The 20,100-nt window shown below is 36.9% G+C and overlaps 3 protein-coding genes across 4 annotated transcripts; 2 read left to right on the top strand and 1 right to left on the bottom strand.

Annotated features, from left to right (window-relative positions):
* The first annotated feature begins 1,491 nt into the window (after positions 1–1,491).
* On the top strand, positions 1,492–2,775 carry LOC113313045. Its single transcript, XM_026561771.1, has one exon. It carries the CDS (start codon positions 1,492–1,494, stop codon positions 2,773–2,775), a length of 1,284 nt encoding a protein of 427 aa, XP_026417556.1.
* A 1,553-nt stretch (positions 2,776–4,328) lies between these two features.
* On the top strand, positions 4,329–4,898 carry LOC113313046. The gene has a single exon (XM_026561773.1). It carries the CDS (start codon positions 4,329–4,331, stop codon positions 4,896–4,898), a length of 570 nt encoding a protein of 189 aa, XP_026417558.1.
* A 2,865-nt stretch (positions 4,899–7,763) lies between these two features.
* Positions 7,764–10,451, bottom strand: LOC113313635. 2 transcript variants are annotated; one of them, XM_026562430.1, is made up of 4 exons: positions 10,175–10,451; positions 8,904–8,971; positions 8,251–8,818; positions 7,845–8,133 (listed from the first exon to the last, which is right to left on the bottom strand). In XM_026562430.1, the coding sequence occupies exons 1-4, from the start codon at positions 10,269–10,271 to the stop codon at positions 8,093–8,095; spliced, it is 774 nt and encodes a 257-aa protein (XP_026418215.1). In that variant the 5' UTR covers positions 10,272–10,451; the 3' UTR covers positions 7,845–8,092. The 2 variants fall into 2 exon arrangements, with proteins under 2 accessions (XP_026418214.1, XP_026418215.1); XM_026562429.1 differs by having other exon boundaries at positions 7,764–8,818.
* Positions 10,452–20,100: the final 9,649 nt, after the last annotated feature.

Genomic DNA, 20,100 nt, shown 5'->3' on the forward strand with positions numbered 1-20,100 from the left:
GTATAAAAGGGGTGTGGAAGGAAAATCTTACAGCATTTGTTTTCCATCTGGAGAAAGAAAACAATGTTGGATGTCTCTCTCTGAAGTATTGATTCACTTCATACCAAGGAAGGAAATTTTGGGGAATGTTGGAAAAATGAATTCAGATGGTGATTATCCGTCTATGCAAAGACAGGGAGAGAAGAAAGGAGTGATTAAAATCTCAAAAAATATTGGATGGGGTAAGATTGTTGGTAAACAAAAGAGGAAGTTTGGTTGGAATAGGTTTCTGAAGATAGATGAAGTTAAAAAGCTAATTGCGGTCGTGCAGTTGGAGAATGCAGAATGGAATCAGATTTGGAAGCTTGTGATCTGGAAAGAAGAAGGGATCATTATCAAGATTTACAAGTGGCAGGGAGCAAATCTGGAGACTCAGACGACTAGAACTAATGCAGAAGATGTAGCAGCAGAGGATAGAGATAAGATCAGAATGAACAAAGAATTTATAATTCCTACAGATTGTATAAGTTCTAAAAAAAAGTGGGTGAAGATTAGAGGGCTACCTCTCAAACTATGGAGCTCGAAAAACTTCGCGACTATATGTGTTGCATTAGGTGGTCTGGTGACAGTCAGCTCTGAAACACTGTCGCTTCAAGCAGATCTAGAGCTCGTTATTTCCGAATATCAATTGATGGAGATGCTCTTAAGATTCCGCAGTTGTAGATACGGTAATAGGAGGAAGGCAAATGTTGCTAACGGTGCAATGGGATTTCAAATACTCAGCACCAGTCAGGTTATCAGCGTCTGGTTAACATTGGAGCTTAAGAGTTTTGATGACAGATTTTTGAAATATGCCGAGAGTTGTAATACACCTCAAACAGATTTTGGAGAAGGATGCATGAGAAAATCGAATAGTAAAGGCTCTAAGGAAAATGTTCACTCCATTAATCGTGGACATATAATAGAAGAGGAAGACGACAGTTGGGTTTTTGTGCCAAGAGGGAGTAGACTACACAGTTCAAATATCTCATCTCCTTCACGAAGTCATGAGAACGGATCTAGATTCAACTCTTTACTGCGGGTGGATGAAAATGGGGTTGAAGAGACAGCCTCTCAACAATCTGGTTCTGGTTCTCGTTTCAGCAGAAATGATAGGGAGGATGAGGTTGTAAACAATCTAGAGGAGGTGCAACACACTAATGAGGAAGATGAGGAAGAATCATTTTACAAGGTAGCGGAATCCTTGGTGCAGGTTTCTTGTAGTTACGGTACTATAAGTCAATCTCACAGACAAACCTTGAAACATAACATGGTTAAAATGGTGTTAAGCTACAGACAACGTTTCAATAATCAAGTAGGTGTTGTTGTGGACATCAATACTGGAGATGGAGAACGATGTAGGGGAGAATGATGTTTTACAGTATGAACAATAGGAGAATCATGTAAATGAAGATGAAGAAGGAGATAATAGTGTGGAGCATATCAGGGCTGCAAGGGAAGAAGTCATATTAAATGGAGTTTAAGATTTTGTGCTTGAACATAAGAGGCATGAATGATTTTGACAAACAAATTTCAGTCAAAAATCTGGTGGCGTCTCAGAAAAGTGCATTTTGCCTACTTCAAGAGACCAAAATACAATACATTAATGACAACTTTGTTCGTCAATTGTGGTATGATGATAATTTCGGTTGGGCTTACATTCCATCAACAGGTAGCAGTGGAAGACTTCTTTCTATATGGTATAGTGCAAGATTTGAGAAGATTGATGAAAGGATTGGTCTAAACAACATTACGGTGGTATTTTTTACAAGGATCAATGGCTTCAGGTGGGCATTGACTAATGTCTACAGCCCGTGTGAGTATGCTGCTAGAACTGACTTTTGGTTAGACATGAATGGGATTACAAGCTGGTGGAACGACCCTCTTTGTATAGCGGGAGATATGAATGCAATGAGATCAAATGCTGAGAGGAACAGAGGTGATGGGGATAGTAGAAACAATGCATTGTTAAATAACTACATTCTGGATAATGAATTGATTGATCAACCTTTGCTTGGGGGTTCGTATACTTGGTCGAATAATCACGATGACCCTATATTGTGTCGTTTAGATCGATTCTTATTCATTCATGCTTTTGAGGAGACTTTCCCTAACGCTCTTCAAGTGGTTTTGACAAGAACCATATCAGATCATAATCCAATCCTTTTAATTTCAGAATCGGTGATGCCTTCTAAATCGTATTTTAAACTAGACAGAATGTGGGTTGAGCATAAGGAGTTTGTGGAGAAGGTTCAACAGTGGTGGGATGTGATGAATTTCAATGGTAGTGCAAGCACACAGTTTTTTCTTAAACTGCAGAATTTGAAGCACTTAATTAAGCCGTGGAGATTGTCTGAATTTGGAAGTGTGGCTAGGGAGAAAGTAGTTCTTACTGGACGCATACATGACCTGAATATTTTAGAGGAAGATGGAGCTTTGTCGAGACAACAGTTAGAAGAAATGACTCAATTTAAGCTGAAGTTGAAAGGTATAGAAACATTGGAAGCTAGAAAGTGGCAGCTAAGGGCTAAGCAAAACGAGTTTAAATGGGGAGATTCGAACACAAGATACTTCGCATTGCCACTGCAAGAAGGAAACGTAATACTATTTCCAAACTTCAAGTTGGTGGGGATGATTGTTTTGATCAAAACATTATCAGGGAAGAACTTCGAAGTTTTTATATTAATCTTTTTACTCAATAAGACGAGGTTAATTCGTACATGGAGAATCTTAATTTTCCAACGGTTAAAGAGGTAGATAAATCTTAGCTTGAGAGGGAGTTCACAAAGACTGAAGTTTGGGATGTAGTAAGGAAAATGGGTTGTAACAAGGTCCCAGGTCCGGATGGGTTTACGGCTGAATTTTTATAGAGTTGTTGGAGCGTGATTAAAGAAGATTTAATGAACCTTATCAAGGATATCCACAGGTTTGGTTCCATAGATTGGCGTTTTAACTGCTCTTTTGTTACTTTAATTCCTAAGAAAGAAGATTTTTGTACCCCAACGTATTTCCGCCCGCTAAGTCTCATAGGCAGTGTATACAAGATTGTTTCTAAGTTGCTTGCAGTAAGGTTGAAGAAGGTAATGCCGGATTTAATTTCGGATTTTCAAGCTAGGTGCTTTCATTCACGAAAAATAAATTCTTGATGGAGTTCTTATCGCAAATGAGTGTGTAGACAGCAGACTGAAGGCTAAGAAACCGGGTATTCTATGCAAGATAGACATGGAGAAGGCTTTTGACAACATAAATTGGCATTCTTTGTTTACAATTCTTCATAAACATGATTTTGGCGCTAAATGGATTTCTTGGATCAAATGGTGTGCTACTTCTCATTTATCTGCGCTAGTTAATGGTAGCTCCACGGAGAAATTCAAACCAAGCAAAGGACTAAGGCAAGGTGACTCTTTATCCCCATACCTTTTTTTGTTAGTTGTGGAGGTTCTTTCCAAGATGATTAATGATGCGGTACAACGAGGCCAACTTACTGGTTTCCAAGTGGTGGGGCATGGTACAATTATCTCTCGTCTTCAATTTGCGGATGATACTCTTATCTTTTTAGATGCAAATGTTGTGGAAGTAAGGAGACTTTTTTTTATCATTTTGGCGGTGTTTGAATCCATCACATGCATGAAGTTAAATTTGGACAAGAGTACAATGATTAGCGTGGGAGCATATGCGGTTATTGAGGCGCTTTCTAAAGAGCTTGGATGCAAGACAGGGAAGTTGCCTTTCAAATACCTAGGAATGCCAATAGGGGAACATTGGAGAAGTACTACAGTTTGGGAGCACGTTTTGATAAGAATGGAGCATATGTTGGCAACTTGGAAGAAAAGAACTTTAAACAAAGCAGGTAGACTCGTTTTGATAAAAAGCTGTCTTGCAAGTTTACCAATTTATTACTTGTCCTTATTTCATTTGTCGGTGAGTGTGGAGAAGCGAATGGTGAAGATTATGAGGAATTTTTTATGGGGTGTTGTGGAGGGAAGAAGAAAGCTTGTGTGGGTTTCTTGGAAAGAGGTTAGTAAGTCTTTTGAGAATGGTGGTCTAGGAGTTAAAAACCTAAGGATTACCAATAAATCTTTACTTGTGAAATGGATTTGGAGATTTTTAAGGAATAAGCATAGCCTTTGGAGGAAGATTGTAAATCAAAAGTTTAAAAGGAACAATGAATTGCTAATGCCGGATGTTGATAATAATCCACAGTGCCGGAATCAATGGAAGAATGTGGTTAATTTGGTTCCCAATATTCATGATTTGGCTGTTTTCACGTAAGGAATGGAAGAGGCACTCGTTTTTGGAAGGATAAATGGATGCAAAGGGGTCGTTTACAAGAAATTTTTCCGGTTGCTTATAAAGCTTCAAGGCATAAGGAAGCTTCTATAGCCGAGATGATTGAGAATGGGAGGTGGAAATGTATTTTCAGGAGGAGTTTAAACGCAAATGAAAGACTGGAGTGGGATTTGTTGTGCCGTGACATCCCTATACCAACTTTGGAAGATGGCGACGATGAGGTAATCATTTTTGAGAACTTTAGTTCCAATAGGTGTTATGAATTACTGTCAGGAGATCAAATCCCGTGTGATTTCAATAGACACCTTTGGAAGACTACAATTCCAAACAAGGTAAGCTTTATACTCTGGGCTTCTTTCCATGATTTTCTTCCAACTAGAGATATGTTGTCTCATAGAGGTATCCAAATAGATGGCGCTTTATGTGTGTTATCTGGAGGCGAAAAAGAAACCACTGACCATATGTTTATGCATTGTTCTTTATGGTATGGGATTATTTCATCAAGGCCTTCAAGATCTCTTGGCCTTTGCCGAGGACGTTGTTTCAGTTGTTTGAAGCATGGAATACGATGTCCTTATTGGAAGAGGTAAAGCGGTTTGGAAAATCATTCATTATGCTATTTGTTGGATTTTGTGGAAGGAGAGGAATGCGAGAGTTTTTGGGGGTCGTCAGAAAAGTACTAATGAGATCGTTGATCTTGTTAAACAATTAGTTGTACTTTGGTCTTTTGATTCGGATATTTTTAAGTTTGTTCTCTAAGTATCATTTGGATTAATTGGGAAGCACTCATGAATGAGTGAGTGACTTGATTGTATTCTCTTTTTCTTTCAACATAACTTTTTTCTTCGAAAAATTAATCTAATTATCAAGCACACTTTAGCCATTGCCGAAAATAAGTGGATAATGGGCTTTTGAAATATAGCAATAGACGACCTCCTCTATTGGATTTCTAAGAGCAACTGCAATGGTGGGAGTATAACCAAAGACCAAAGAGGGAAAAAAGACCAAAATTTGGATTTAGTCCGTGTTGTGACACTCCGGTACAAAACTAAATTTGATGGAGCGTAGATATAATGTTCGTTTGATGAGGGGCGGTGGTATACTATACGCCTGGATGGAGCGGAGGTATTATGCACGCCCGACAACGGGCGGAGACTTTACATGGGCCGGTTTTGGGGCGAACGTATAACATACGCCCCATAACGAGACGGAGATATAGTGTTCGCCTTGTGGGGTAGCAGAAGTAGTCAATCTTCTAGAAATCGATATCTTTATGCAACCAATCAGGCTGACCTTGTTTACCTGTAGTGTTGTGAATGATGGATAATATACATGCACGCAATTTAGTTACTTGACAACGAAAAATCTTTTTTATTTTAAGGATAAACTTCACAATCAAATATGGGATGTGTTGTATGCTCGATTATTAATGTTAGATGTGTGATTCCAAACAATTGGTGACAGGTGATGCCATGTAACCAACACCGACTAGGTTGGAGTTTACAACAGTCTCAATGGGGCGGTGTGTATATCAACGCCTGATGCCATGCGTAAACTTCAGCAACGCCCAATCGGGCGTACATTTCAGCAACACTCCATTGGGGCGTAGTTTATATGCACGCCTCTTCGTGGGACGAAGACTATACATGCGTTTCATGTCAAGCGTAGTTTATATAATCGCACAATAACAAACGAACATTATACCACCGCTCGATTATATTTGGTTTTAGTCTTAGTCCCAGACTAAATATAGTCTGGGATTTGGTTTTAGTCCGGCTTTTAGTCGATAGTGTCCCGTAGTGTCTCGTTTTTTACCAAATATATAGATTTACTCGCCCACTGTGGTTGCTCTAAGAGCGTCCACAGTGGTGCGAGTATAACCAAAGACCAAAGACTAAAAAAAAGACCAAATTTGGGTTTAGTCCGTCATGTGGCGTAGTGGGAAAAGAGTATATTTGGTGGCGCGTTGATAAACATTACGCCTGGGATCAGGCGTTGGTAAAGATAACGCCCGAGTGGGGCGTTGGTATAGTCTACGCTTCAGAAACAAAAAAAATAAAAAAATAATGGGGCGGAGGTATAAAGCCCGCCCCATGCAAGTTTCATAAATTGTGAAGTAGAAATTGGAGTGGGGCGTTAAGTATATGAACGCCCCATTTCGCGCGTTAACTTTATAAACGCCCCATCGGACGTACATTTAATCAACGCCCCGTTTCAGGCGTACATTATATCAACGCCCGATGAATGGCGGAGATTATATCAACGCCCGATGTGTAGCGGAGATTATATCAACGCCCGACTATATTTGGATTTGGTCTTGATCGCAGACCAAACTTGGTCTGGATTTTACTCTTTGATCAAATTTTGATCGATGGTCCGTCCCACTACGCCAGCCCACTCGACTGAAAATTTGGGTTTACTCGTCCATTGCAGTTGCTCTAAGCCCCTGTATTAGACTTTTTTAACTAGATTGTAGTAGTACTCCTACTCCTACATCGAAAGTAAAGCATATATGGAAAAGACAGACTTAAAACTGGAACTTGCCCTATCTAATGGGTCAACCAAACTCCTAAACTCAACAATTATACGTGGGATGGAGGGAGTAATTGGGAGTCTGTTCTATTTCCAACATACCTTGTAACTTCGACTCATATGATGAATTTTAAAATGAATTTCAAATTTTCTTGTCAGAGAAAAAGAAAGAAAGAAGGAAACCGTAGTTTCTTACCTTTCTCTCTTGCTTATAGTATATGTAGTAGTAGCAACAGCAGTCAGTAGAGACTTGTTATATCTTGATCACTTTTCATAGGTTTGTTTGAACTTTAAATGTATATTATGTCTTATGCTTCTGAAATGTTAGTGGGAAACCATGGGGACTTCCTCGGAAGAATAGTGAGTTACTAATGACACCACCATTATTAATAAATAATACTTGGGGATGGTAGGTGATTGTAGATCATTTAAATGTCGGCACAACGTTCAAGCTAAGTTTTAAATCTGTTCTGTCATTGGGTTTCATAAGCTAAGTTTTATGAATTTTACTTCAGTGAAATCGAGTTTTTTTTTCCTTTGGTTGTTATCTGGAATTGGGTTTCGTAAGCATCCTTGTTATTTTTCAAAATTGATGGATTTATTGTGTTATATCTTTGTGCTTGGATTTAAGAAGCATAACAACCTTAACTCCAGTGACGCATTCTAAAAAGAGAATCACTACAATCCCAAGTTGGCATCTCCAAAGCGAAATTACAAGGTTTACTAGGAGGGATGTATGTGCAACACATTTGCTTTCGACTTACTGTTCTAATCTGTATTTGTCATGGCATCTCTTTCTATCCTAAGCCAGTTTCTAAAAGTGTGGTAAAGCATCATGATTTAAGACAAAAACTGGAAACTGGAGTTCTACCAGTAGTATGGACTTATGTACTAATTAGAATGTTCATAATTTAAATGATATCTACCGATGAAGCTTGGAATTTCAATATCAGGAGAAGCTCAAATGAACATGAGTTAGGATCAATTGCAAATGTAGGCAATGATTTTACAGTTGCCAACTGCCAAGCTTCGCTTGATATGGATGCCATGCTTAACATTTAAGTTTGGAACCCAAAAATTCCTCTAAAGGTGTCTTTCCCAATTTGGACTTTATGCTACAAGGGTGCGTCCACATTGGATTTTCTCCTTAGAGCTGGTAAGATCAACCCAACTTAAGCCTTTTCTGTACATCTAAAAAGTAGACTCGCCAGCATCACTTTTAGCGCGGTAACTCCTTGATATAGTTCTGGTGTCATGGCAAAATATTTGTAGTATACACAAGTGGCTTTGTACCTGTTAGATTTCCTTAATCATCATTATCACTGACTTCAAAAACAATTTTTCTTATAAGCGACTTCGGAAACTTGTCAACTGTAGATAGGCAGGCAGAACTCACTGATGTCTTAGTACCTGTTGAAACCCTGATACTATTTGCTGCTACAGCCAACCGTTTACCAACTTCGGTTCTTCCAAATTTCCCCCTCGATGTTTCTTGTTTTGGTTTTGTACACACTGGACCCTGTAGCAACGAAGATGGTGTTTTCATAATATGAGGTGGTCTCTGATCTACATTATTTTTGCTTCTCGGGAACTTTTCTAGGTCAACCGGGCAGCCTGGATGAGCTTCAACATGATTCTTACTGACATTACCTACATCCGGAGACTTCGCCTCTTCATACTCGGGGAAATATCTTGTAATAATACCATTCACTGATACGGGGGTCTCGACTGCTGGCAGAGAAATCCCTTCTTCTCTGGGGTTCGAGTCTACTTTGTTCCCAACGTTACAGCGATGTCCTCGGGGAGTAACTCCAGAATCTTCATTAGATATGTCACCAAATTCACCGGCACAAGGGTAAGAAGAGTTGCTCACCAGATCTGCTTCTATGAGAAGAAACCAGGTTCCCTTCCACCTCTGAAAAGCATTCTTGATTGGCAATGAATCAGGGAGATGATAGAAGAATGATTTCCTTTTCACCTGCGGAAACCGAGAATAACATGAAGTACACTGGAAAAGAAATACAAAATTGAAAATTTAAACCGTCCAAAAGAATTTCTCATACCATCAAACCGGTGATCCTGATTTTTCCAACACTGGGGAAGCATTTCAAGTGTTCCGATATGAACTCTCCTAACAAAAATTGTGACAAGTAACAGATTATACAAGACTGATGATTATGATAATGAACAACTGCACAATCAGTATGCTAGTGGAAGATCTTCACATTTCTAAGAATAAGTTACCGAATCCCCCAACTGAACGTGGTCAAATTTGAGGAACAGAGCGTCACAATGAAGTAAGAAACGGGAACAGATGAGTTCTAGCCTTTTCTCCGCAAAAAGCAGAACACCATAAAAGCAAAATACAAATATGTTTGGTACATGAAAAGAGGTTTAACAGATATCGGTGTGGCTTTTTTGTCCTCAAAAAAGTAAATGTATTAAGGGCACACAAGCTGCGCGGGGGCGCATACAGAAGCACAAAGAAAAAATTAAAGGAATAAAAGTTCCAAGAACATCAGAACGAGTAACTAGACGTACCTAACAAACATTTCTTTAACTGAAGCAAGAATGCTTGCCTCTATGGTCAAGTAAGGCTGTCATCAAGTAAGGCTGTCATCAATCTCCTCTATGGTCAGACCCTCATGATTTTTCATGACATCACTAAACATGACTTGCCGATCTATCTTGGAAGAAGGGAAGCTTAGACCCTATATGGAACCTGCATCCATGAGATTGGATGCCGAAATCTTATTAGGATCAGTAAGAGAATTTGAAGATCAATTCTTCTTTGTACTTAAAGTACCATTATGGAGGAGTCCTGTTACTTTAGACTTTAGGCTCATTTTGGAGTTGAATCCTTGAATTGGCTCAGATAAAGGCGGTTTTGCGATTGCGATAGAGTCAGCGTGGCTAACTTATAACACAAATAACGCTTGTCTTCTGCTAAAATGCTAATTGAATTCCTTAAGACCAATGAATCAGTCTTGATACAGTGAACAATCAGTACATTATGTAAGTAAAATTATCAGACAGCAAGAAAACCCATCACAATGCGTAACTTATGCGAGTGCTGCTAAGCTTCTAGCACCAAAATTGAGAGTATCTACTAGTGCAATAGCATCATGGACGGAAAATTGGAAAACCCTAAATAAGCATCAAAATGGTGTTTTACTGTACATACATCCGAACGAAGGAAATAATCGAGATCATACATTACAAAATCCAGTAAAAAAACAATGTTATCCTGAAACCTAATTGTAATATTTTGTTATTCAATCCATGAAGAAATTAAAATACACAAATAGAAAAAGATGAAAGTCTCCTTACTTACTTTTTAGGTCTTTCACAGAGGCATCGGGAGAGACAGGCATCAGTATGTTGGTTTCTAAGGTCGTATTTATAAAAACAGGAACTTTGACAGACGCCATTGGAGGAGAATAAGAAACTCTGAAATGCTTCTCTGTATATATTTATACTGGCGTTGCCTACAAAGTTTCTCCCGCCCCACGCATATTAACACCCGAACAAACATCCGTCGTAAATCATGGAACGAGGAGGAGCTAATAAGGAGCCAAGGCGGTGCAAGTGGGTCTTCCGACCTTGCACGATTTTTTTTGTTTTTTTTTTTTTTTTAAGTGACAAGAATTTGAATTTGGGTAAAAATATACTAACTGCCTTCCCAAGGGTTACTATTATTATCATTATTTTTTTGTGATTTCTCTCCTGACAACACGGGAACATGGCAGCCCAAAAATCTTAAAAATAAATTTTTGTAACATTAGAGATGAAGCACCATGAAATAATCAACATTTTTTTATTTATTATAGTGTACATATTATTAGGTTAATGGTGGGGAATCAGCCAGCGAATCATCAATTAAAGGGGCATATTGGCGTTGCTGTGGCGATTTTTCTTGCGACGTTGACTAAGTCAATCTGGATTTCTTCTTCGATTTTATGATCAACTGAGAAATTTTATCTTAAATCCATCACTTTAATCATGTTCCTTGCTAATTTATGTTCTGTTTTTATATAATTTTTGTTTTTTTCAATTAGAATCTTTTAAAGAGTTTTGTCGAATTCGTTTTTCCCTAAAACTGATTTCAACCTAATTTAATTCTTTCTTGTTTTCATTTTGATTCATTACTTATTCTTTAATTATGGCTGATTTCTCTGAATACTGATTTAGATTCCTGTTAGTTTCCTCCTTTTGATTTTATTTTGATTTGTTTTCTAACCCCTTCTTTTTCTTCTCCTTATTTTAGGTTATGAGCTGATGGAGGTGCATCCATAGTAATCTGAGGAACATCATCATGAGATTCGATTAATCTACAGAACTGGGTTAGAAGCTATACTCCTTTTATATTGGGTAACTCTCAATTACACTCCATCATGGACTATGGATCTAGGTTTTGACAAAGTTTACTTCGCTTTTGTCAATCATCGATACATCTTACTGAGCTTTAATGAGAAGTCATTCAAAGTATCTTATGAATTTTTGAGATCCTACTTTGAGTAGGGATTTGGTTATGTGATTTTAATTTGGAAAATCTTATCCTTTTTATCTTCCCGGGAATGAATATCTGTGATAAATCAAACATCTTCATGATGATATAGCTAAGATGTTTTAGGGAATCTTCATCTTTAATCAGACCGGGTTTCTTGTTGAAGATGATTTGCTACTGGTTTTCCCTTAAAAGCAGTGTTCTGATTCTCATTATCCCATTATTTTATTTAATTACTTATAAATTAACGGATTAATTATCTTAACCCAAGAACTCTCTCAGTAATGGGCGGCCTGATCAGTTCTTTTTCTACACTTGGCATATTTTCTTAGCAGAGTTTTTTTTCTCTGTTGAGAATATTAGTTTTGATCATTAAGTCTACCTAGCTTTTTAGTATTCAGTTCTCAATGGATAACTCCTCATTAATTGACTTGTCTGCAGCATTACTGCAAGCATGCATTTTTTCTCTTTACTGCATGTCTGGAAATTATCATTCCCTAGATAATCCCAGCATGCTCATATATTATTTCATCATATTTAATCTAAATCTGCTCTCCTTTTCTTCTCACTCCCATTCTCAGTTCCTCAATCCATACATTGTTCTCCATTTCTTTAGTTGTGTTATTTATGGCTATCCCTGCTGCTCAAGTTAGAGCCTTAGACTTAGATGAGGATGTAGAAGAATTTCCTTTTAGATATGATTGCTCTCATTTGTAACAAAACCAACTACTACCACAAAACCTCAGTTAAGCACAATCTTAATAGAATTTGGACAGTTCGTTCTTCTGATTTCAAACTTGCTAAGCCATATGTTCAGGGGATGGGTATTCAAAATCTTTTTGTGGTTATGTTCAAGAAAATAAGGGATAGGGATATTGCATTTGATGCCAGACCAACCCTCATGTTTGGTCAATTGTTTGTTGTCCAACCTCTTGGTGACCTAGAGTCGGTTTTTGATCTTGTCTGGGACAAAACACTAATACTTGTGCAGATTTCCATTCCTTCAGATTTGGTCAATGGTTGAAAGGCGAGGGAAGTTCTGGACGAAATTGGCACCTTTGTTTCTGCTGAATCAGCTGCTGGGAACTACTACAATGCAAAGATTATGGTACCTCTTAATACTCCTCTTACCAGAAAGGTGGTCATTAATACTTCTAAGCGTACCTATATCATGACTGCTTTCTATCCTAGGCTTCCTTATCTTATGTGCAAGGAATGTTTTGTTCTTTATCATGATGATATTCTATGTAAGGAAATTCAATCCAACATATATGTTCGTGCATTGCCTTCTCCCTCTTCTCGAGCTACCCATGTTGTTGTCACTAGAATACCTTCGAAGAAGGGAGATAGCTCGAGTGCATCAGGTTCTTCAAATGCTCGTCCTGAAGGAGTAGCATCTTTTAACTCCTCTAGACCTACTGCTTTCTCGGTTGGTTTGAAACCAGTCAGGGCTCTTGGTAACAGAGTTTCTTCTTCATCCGCTCCTGTTATGTCTTCTGTATTGCCTGCAGTCTCTTCATTAACTATCAAATAGCCACTCAATAAGGTTTCACCTTTTGTTCTTATTACTCCTAGTGTCGGTAACAATAGCTTAAATGTTTCTCCTTTTGATGCCCTCACTTTTGGACTGGATGGACTGGTCCATGATAGGAAAGGAAAAATACCAAGAACTACTTTTGAATCAGAATCTTTTAGCACTACCTCATTTTCATCTTCTTCCTCTTTGAAGATTGTAGCTCTTTGGCTTGTTATTAGCTCTCTGCCTCTGTTTAATCCTCCCTCAGACACTGCATTCAATGTGGGAAGTTTAGGAGTCACGTCTAGTTATGGCTCTCCAGAGGAAAATATTTTCTGATCTACTTATTGCACCTCATTCTCCCAAGTTGTATTTGCTACTACTGGTCTCTCTATTAACTCTGCTTCTGAAATGAACTACCCATCTGAAATTTTTATGAGTGCAAATCTAGAATGCAACTTTGGAAACCCTAATAACCAGATCAGTGATCTTAAGGAGGATGTTATTCTTGAGCCCATGCCGTTATCTATGCTTCCACCGGAACCAGTTGTTGCTGAAGAAGATTTTAACAAAGATATCAATCTCATGATGACTGACCCTCTTGTTTTGTATGTTGATTCCTCCTCAGCTCATAACCTTGTAAGTCTTCTTTCATTTTATATTATATTTCGCTTTACTTATTTGTTTGCTGCAATTCTAGCACTTTTCTCCCACTCCTGTTTGCTCCTTTGTTTTTTGTTGTTTCCTTTCCTAGTTAATCATGAAATTTTTAGTTTGGAATATGAATGGTTGTTGTTCGGATAAAAAATGGCTGCATCTTTCTAGTTTGTTTAGGAAATTTCATTTTGATGTTATTTGTCTCATTGAAACTATGGTAGATAATGACATTGTGAAAAAATATTGTCATCACCTTCCTTTCGATTCGTGGTTTTTTGTTCCCCCATCTGGAAAGTCAGGTGGTCTAGCTCTGAGTTTTTTTGAGAAGTCTAATATTGAGGTTATCATTCTTCACATAATATGATCCATATAATATGTGATATTACTCCAAGAATTAAAAACTGCCTGATTTCCTTTGTTTATGGTGCTCTGAATGTTGTTAGAATGAAAGCGCAATGGAATGTTTTAGATGGTATTAGTGATGATGTTAATAGGCTATGGATGATGTTAGGAGATTTCAACTTTTTTATGCATGCTTCTGAAAAACAAGGTGGTATAGCAGCTAACTCTCTAGTGCCTGATTTCATTAGAGCAAAGATGATAGAGCTTAACTTTAATGAAATCTTCTCTTTTGGTAATCCTTTCACCTGGTGCAATAGAAGGTTCAAAAATCCTGCTGAGCTGATCTTTGAAAAGCTTGATAGAGGGTTTATGAATGATAAATGGGTATCTTTTCTGCCTCAGACTAGGGTCAATAACTTGGGTAGAGTTTATTCAGACCACAATCCTATCCTTGCAAATTGTTTTCACTTTGAAAAAAATCATTACATTCCCTATAAATTCTTCAAGTGTTGGCAACTGAGTCCTGATTTTAAAGATGTCTTGTCCTCTTCTTGGTCTAAGAGAGTTAAGGGTTCTCCTAGTTTTTTCGTAGCTGGGAAGCTCCGAAATGTTAAATATGATCTTAGCAGATGGAATGTTAATTCGTTCCGTCACATTAAAAATATTATTTATAAACTCAATGCTGAAATAGAAAATCTCCAATCTTTACCATTCACTCCAGTTATTGGTAATTTTATCTTAAATTATTCAAAGCAGCTTGACTTCTGGTATGAGATCGAAAACTCTTTCTATAAGCAAAAATCTAGGATTAATTATTTTGTCCATTATGACAAGAACACTCAGTTCTTTCATAATTCTTTTAATCTCAAAAATATGTATAATACCATCCATACAGTTAAAGATAAGAAAGGTAACTGGTTAGAATCTAGAGATCAAATTGTTGCTCTTTTTGAAACTCATTTTAAAAAGGTTTATCATTCTTCGCATCCTTGTTCTGCTGACATCCAAGATGTTCTAAAAGATGTTCAGCCAATCATTTCTGAGGAAGTCAACCTGTCCCTTGTGGTTATTCCTTCTCCGGAGGAAATATTGTTCACCATCAAATCTATGGAGCCATGGAAGTCTCCAGGCCCGGATGGTTTCCCCGCAAGATTTTTCCGTGATAATTGGGATATAGTTTCTGCCCAGGTAATTGAGCATATTCAAAACTTTTTCAAAACTAAGTACTTGCTTAAACAGTTGAACTACACTTTCATTTCCTTAATTCCTAAAGTTTCTAATCCTTCCTCGCCTAATGAATTTAGACCTATTAGTTTAGCAAATTCTGTTCACAAAATTATTTCAAAGATATTAACCAATAGGCTCAAACCACTGCTAGATTCCCTCATTTCTCCCTTTCAGTCGGCGTTTGTTTCTAATAGGCAAATTCAGGATAACATCATAATAAGTCATGAAATTCTGCATTCGTTCAAAAGAATAAAAAAAAAGAACTAAAAAGGGTTATATGGCTATTAAACTTGATCTGTCGAAGGCCTTCGATAGATTAGAATGGCCATTTATCATTGCGGTTTTTCAAAAACTTGGTTTCTATAGTGATTAGTGCCAGCTGATGCTTCAATGCATCAGTACTGTCTCTTACTCGATTCTTGTTAATGGTTCTCTGGGACAAGTTTTTTCACCTTGTAGAGGGATCAGACAAGGTGACTGTCTTTCTCCCTATATCTTCATCCTTTGTATGGAAGTCCTGTCTCAGATATTATTAAAAGCAGAATCGGATAAACTCACTCAAGGTTTCAAACTTAGAGCCAATAGCCCTTCCATCACGCATCTTTTCTTTGCAGACGATTGTATGTTTTTCTCTAAAGCTTCTTTACTGTATGCAAAAAATCTGTTGCATATTTTAACTAAGTTTGCAAAAGCTTCGGGTCAGACTATCAATCTTGAAAAGTCTAGATTCTTTACTAGTGCAAACATGCATCACAAACACATTAAAATTCTTTCTAGGACCTTAGATATAAAGTTTCTGTCAAGCACAGAAAAATACTTAGGAAGCCCCCTGTTTGTTAATAGAGACAAGTCGAAATCTTTTACGTTTCTGATTGATAAGTTATATGCTAGACTTGGTAACATGAAGAAGACAAATCTTAATGGTGCTGGTAGAACTGTTGTCACTCGTCATGTTTTGTCGAGCCTTGCAGTGTATCATATGTCTGTTTTTCCCCTTCCAAAAAAGCTTACTTCTAAGTTTGATTCCATTCAGAGGACTTTTTGGTGGGCTAAGAAAAACCCCCATAAGGCTGTTTATTTTCGATCTTGGTCAGACATTGGTAAATCTAAAAAATGTGGTGGTCTGGGTATAAGGAATTCTTATGCTCTGAATAGGGTACTCATATCAAAAATAGCTTGGAGAATTATTCAATTTCCTGGTCATTTGATTTCAAAATTCCTAAAAGATAAATATTTTCCTAACCAAAACTTATTAGAAATAGATAAGGTTGTTGACACCTCTTCTTGGATTTGGAAAGGCATTGTAAATAGTCTAAGCTTTTTAAAATCCGATGTTGTCTTTAAAATTAACAACGGTAACTCTACTAGAATTTGGACTTCTATTTAGCTACCATGTTCTTCTTCCCCTTCTTTATCTATTAATGCTAATTATAATGAGTACACCTTTTTTAGTGAGCTTATAGATCCTTATCTTAATACATGTAAGCTCTATACTCTGAATTCATTATTTTGTCTTGAAGATGTTATCAAGATTCGTTCAATTTGTCCGAATTCTTCTCTTGAGGACAAAGTTATATGGGCACACACTAAAGATGGTATTTTTACAATTAAGTCTGCTTATAAAGTGTATTCAAATGAATTTGCTACTGTTGAAGAGTCTTATTTTTGGACCAAAGTCTGGTCACTGAACTGTCTGCCAAAAATTAAGTTTTTATCTGGAAGGTTTTTGCTAGTATGTTGCCAGTTAATTCCACTATGAATGTTTACAACAACACTATGGATCCATCATGTCCTCTCTGCAATGATGAATCTGAAACAGTCCTTCATCTCTTTTTTCATTGTAATGTGGCGTCCCATATCTGGTTTGCTTTATCTCATTAACATCTGATATCTTTTGATTTTCTGTGGCCTGATGATTATTTTCTAAAATGGTTTGATATAAGGCCGGGTCAGTTACCTTACCCTGTTGGCTGGCCTAGTGTTGGTGCAGTTATTATGTGGTGTATATGGAAACTGCATTGTGAAGTAGTCTTTCAAAAGGCTGTGATAAACCTTGACAGTGTTATCCTCAACTCTAAAAGAATGTTGAATACTTATATTCATCCTCCTCTTCCGACTGTTGTTCGTGTGGAAAATAAAACTCCTATCTCTGAAGTTGATCATATACTTTTCATTGATGGTTCTTATAAAAATTTTAATATGGGAGCTGGTCTGATTTTATGTGATGTTGCAGAAAGAATAATTTCTTGTAATTCGAACTTTGGACTTGCTCCTGGTGCAGTTAGTGCTGAAGCAATGGCAATGTTTTGGGCTGTATCCTGGGAAGTGGAGCTGAACTTATCTAAAGTTATTCTTGTTAGTGACTGTCTGTAAGTGGTAGATTTTGTGAATGGAGTCAGTCACTCGGACGGGTGGAGATGCAACGATATTCTTCAAGACTGTTGCTGCATTATCTCTAGTAGTTCTGTTTTTAAGCTTGTCTATATTAAGTGTGCTATGAATAAATTTGATGACCGGATTGCACGCCGGGATAGGAAGTTATGTGTTAAAGCTACTTGGTCTTCATGTCCTATTTTTTTGAACTACCTTGAGAGGGAACTGATTGTGAATGCTTGTAACTTCCTTCTTTGTCAATGAAAAGTTTGTTTCTTAGCAAAAAAAACATATTATTAGGTTTAGATATAATTATTTGATGTGTTCATAAGTATAAATATCCATAAATATTTAGATTTTATGTATAAAAATAAAAATTTTGCATATAAAAATATACGCTAAAATTATAGGACGTATCCCCTCTTAGAATATCTCAAAGTATCTTATGTTCTCTTTGTAACTTTAATTCTATTTAACCCACTAATCTAACCCACCTTCAAACCCACCGCATACGTGGCAAGACTTTTCTACTTTTCATTTTTTTCTCTTTCTTGCTGACGTGTTTATTTTTATCTTTTACTCCCTCTTTGCTACGAACACCAGAAAGAGATCAGAATAGCATAGGCTTTCCATTTTCTATACTTCTCTATTATAATGAGTTCCATTTTTGATTGAATAGATGGAAGAAATCAGAAACCAGAATTTTCCCCCTAGTTCGTCCAATTTAATGCTGAAAAAGAAGATCAAGACAAAAATCTTTCATTTGTCATCCAAAATTTCAATCATCGGATCCATGAAACCAAGGTATTTAGTCTTAAACAGATGAGTGTTGCATCTAAGTTCAAGAGTATAATTTTTAATTTTAAAATCCGTGAATTTACTATTTCTTAATTGATAAAGGTTCTTACCATTGATTTTGATAGAAGATTATTTTGTTTAGGTTTTGAAAATTGAATGGAATTATTGTCTTTGTAATTAAAAAAAAATGATACTTTAAATGGAGTATCTGAGACGTATCCCCAGGTATCCTCAAGTATCTGATACTAATACGGCGTCGACATGGATATGTCAGCAATCTTGAAGTATTTGTGCTTCATAGTTATGCGTTTAAAGATTGATATGTCCAAAGCATTCAGTAGAGTTGAATAACCACTCATCATTGATGTTCCAAAATCTTTTAGATTTTCAAAATATTGGTGTGAGCTTATTCACTAGTGCATCAATACTACCAGCATTTTCATAATGCTAAATGGATCCCCTTGCAAAGCCTATAGACCAACTAGGGGTCTGAGACAGGGTGACCCCTCTGACTCCAAACCTTTTTATAATATGCATGGGGTCTTTTTCTAGATACCCTAATCCATGCTGAGAATTATCAGCTCATCCGTGGATTCAAGGTCACTAAAGATGCGCTCAGTATCATTCATCTTCTCTTTCCAGACGACTACCTTGTTTTCGCCAAATCTTTTCACATTGATGCTGAGAACCTAATGGCCTTGATAAAAGACTTTAACCTGTATCTGTCCAGGTCATAAATTTTGAGAAATCTGGTTGTTTTTTTTAATAATAATTTTGATCTTAGCCTTGTTGTCTCTCTTATCAGGAAACTTAATGTTAATAATATGTCCCTAAATGAAAAATATTTGGATATTTCTCTTTTCATCACTAAGTCCAAAACAGATTCTTTATCCATATTACTAGTCAATTTGACAAGAGAGTAGCAAAATAGTCAGGTAAAAACATTAACCAAGATGGAAGGTATGTTCTTGTCGATCATGTGCTCAAGGCTTCTCTAGTATATCACATTAACACTTTCTCTATTCCTGATAAAGTTATTCACCAGACGAAACAATCCCAAAGGGATTTATGGTGGGAGAAAACAGACCTGGTGGCTTATACTTGAAACCTTGGGGAAAAATTTGTACCCACAAATTTTAAGGGGGTCTTGGTTTTAAAAATATTCTACATGTTAATGTAGCTTTACTCACTAAAACTGCATGGAATTAAATCCATTATCCGAATGATCTTTGTTTTAAGATTTTAAAATGTAAGTATTTCATAGATTGTTTTCCACTGCATTACTTTCTGAGTAGGGACTGTTCTTGGGTTTAAAGAAGCATCTGCAGATGTTTAGATTTTATTCTCTATACTGCTGTTTGGGATCTCAGAGATGGCAATATAATTTTGCTTTTAGAAACAATTGGATTCCCAATGGTTCTTAGCCTTTACGTGATGCCTACCCAAATCCAAATTTCTTAGTATCAAATATGAAGACACTAACAGCTGGAATCTTGAACTAGTTAATGCTTATCTCAGTCCCTAAAATGCTCAATTCATACAGGGTACTAGAATTCCTCTTTCTGGCCATGACAGATTAATAAGGCCATTCACTAAAAATGGTCAATTTTCTGTCAAAACTGCACATTGTAATAGCATTTCTCGGTCGAACTCACAAGTGTTGCTATCTCAAGCTTGTTATCAATTTTAGTTGATCAAAACTATATCTTGATTTCTAGTCAACATTTAATCAAGTCGCAGATTAGGATAATGTGCGTAGTTGAGTATCATATATCACTACGTTCTACCGTTTGAAACCGAAGATCAACAGGAGCTCTGGAGAAATTTTGCAAAAAAAGGT

The sequence above is a fragment of the Papaver somniferum genome, chromosome 9, assembly GCF_003573695.1.
Source record: "Papaver somniferum cultivar HN1 chromosome 9, ASM357369v1, whole genome shotgun sequence".
NCBI classification, from domain to species: domain Eukaryota; kingdom Viridiplantae; phylum Streptophyta; class Magnoliopsida; order Ranunculales; family Papaveraceae; genus Papaver; species Papaver somniferum.

Coding starts and splice junctions, on each gene's coding strand:
- LOC113313045 (XM_026561771.1), top strand. CDS start 1,492: ATGGAGTTTAAGATTTTGTGCTTGAACATAAGAGGCATGAATGATTTT.
- LOC113313046 (XM_026561773.1), top strand. CDS start 4,329: ATGCAAAGGGGTCGTTTACAAGAAATTTTTCCGGTTGCTTATAAAGCT.
- LOC113313635 (XM_026562429.1), bottom strand. CDS start 10,271: ATGGCGTCTGTCAAAGTTCCTGTTTTTATAAATACGACCTTAGAAACC. Junction 8,972..10,174: donor CTCTGTGAAAGACCTAAAAA/GTAAGTAAGGAG, acceptor AATTTTTGTTAG/GAGAGTTCATATCGGAACAC. Junction 8,819..8,903: donor TCAGGATCACCGGTTTGATG/GTATGAGAAATT, acceptor CGGTTTCCGCAG/GTGAAAAGGAAATCATTCTT.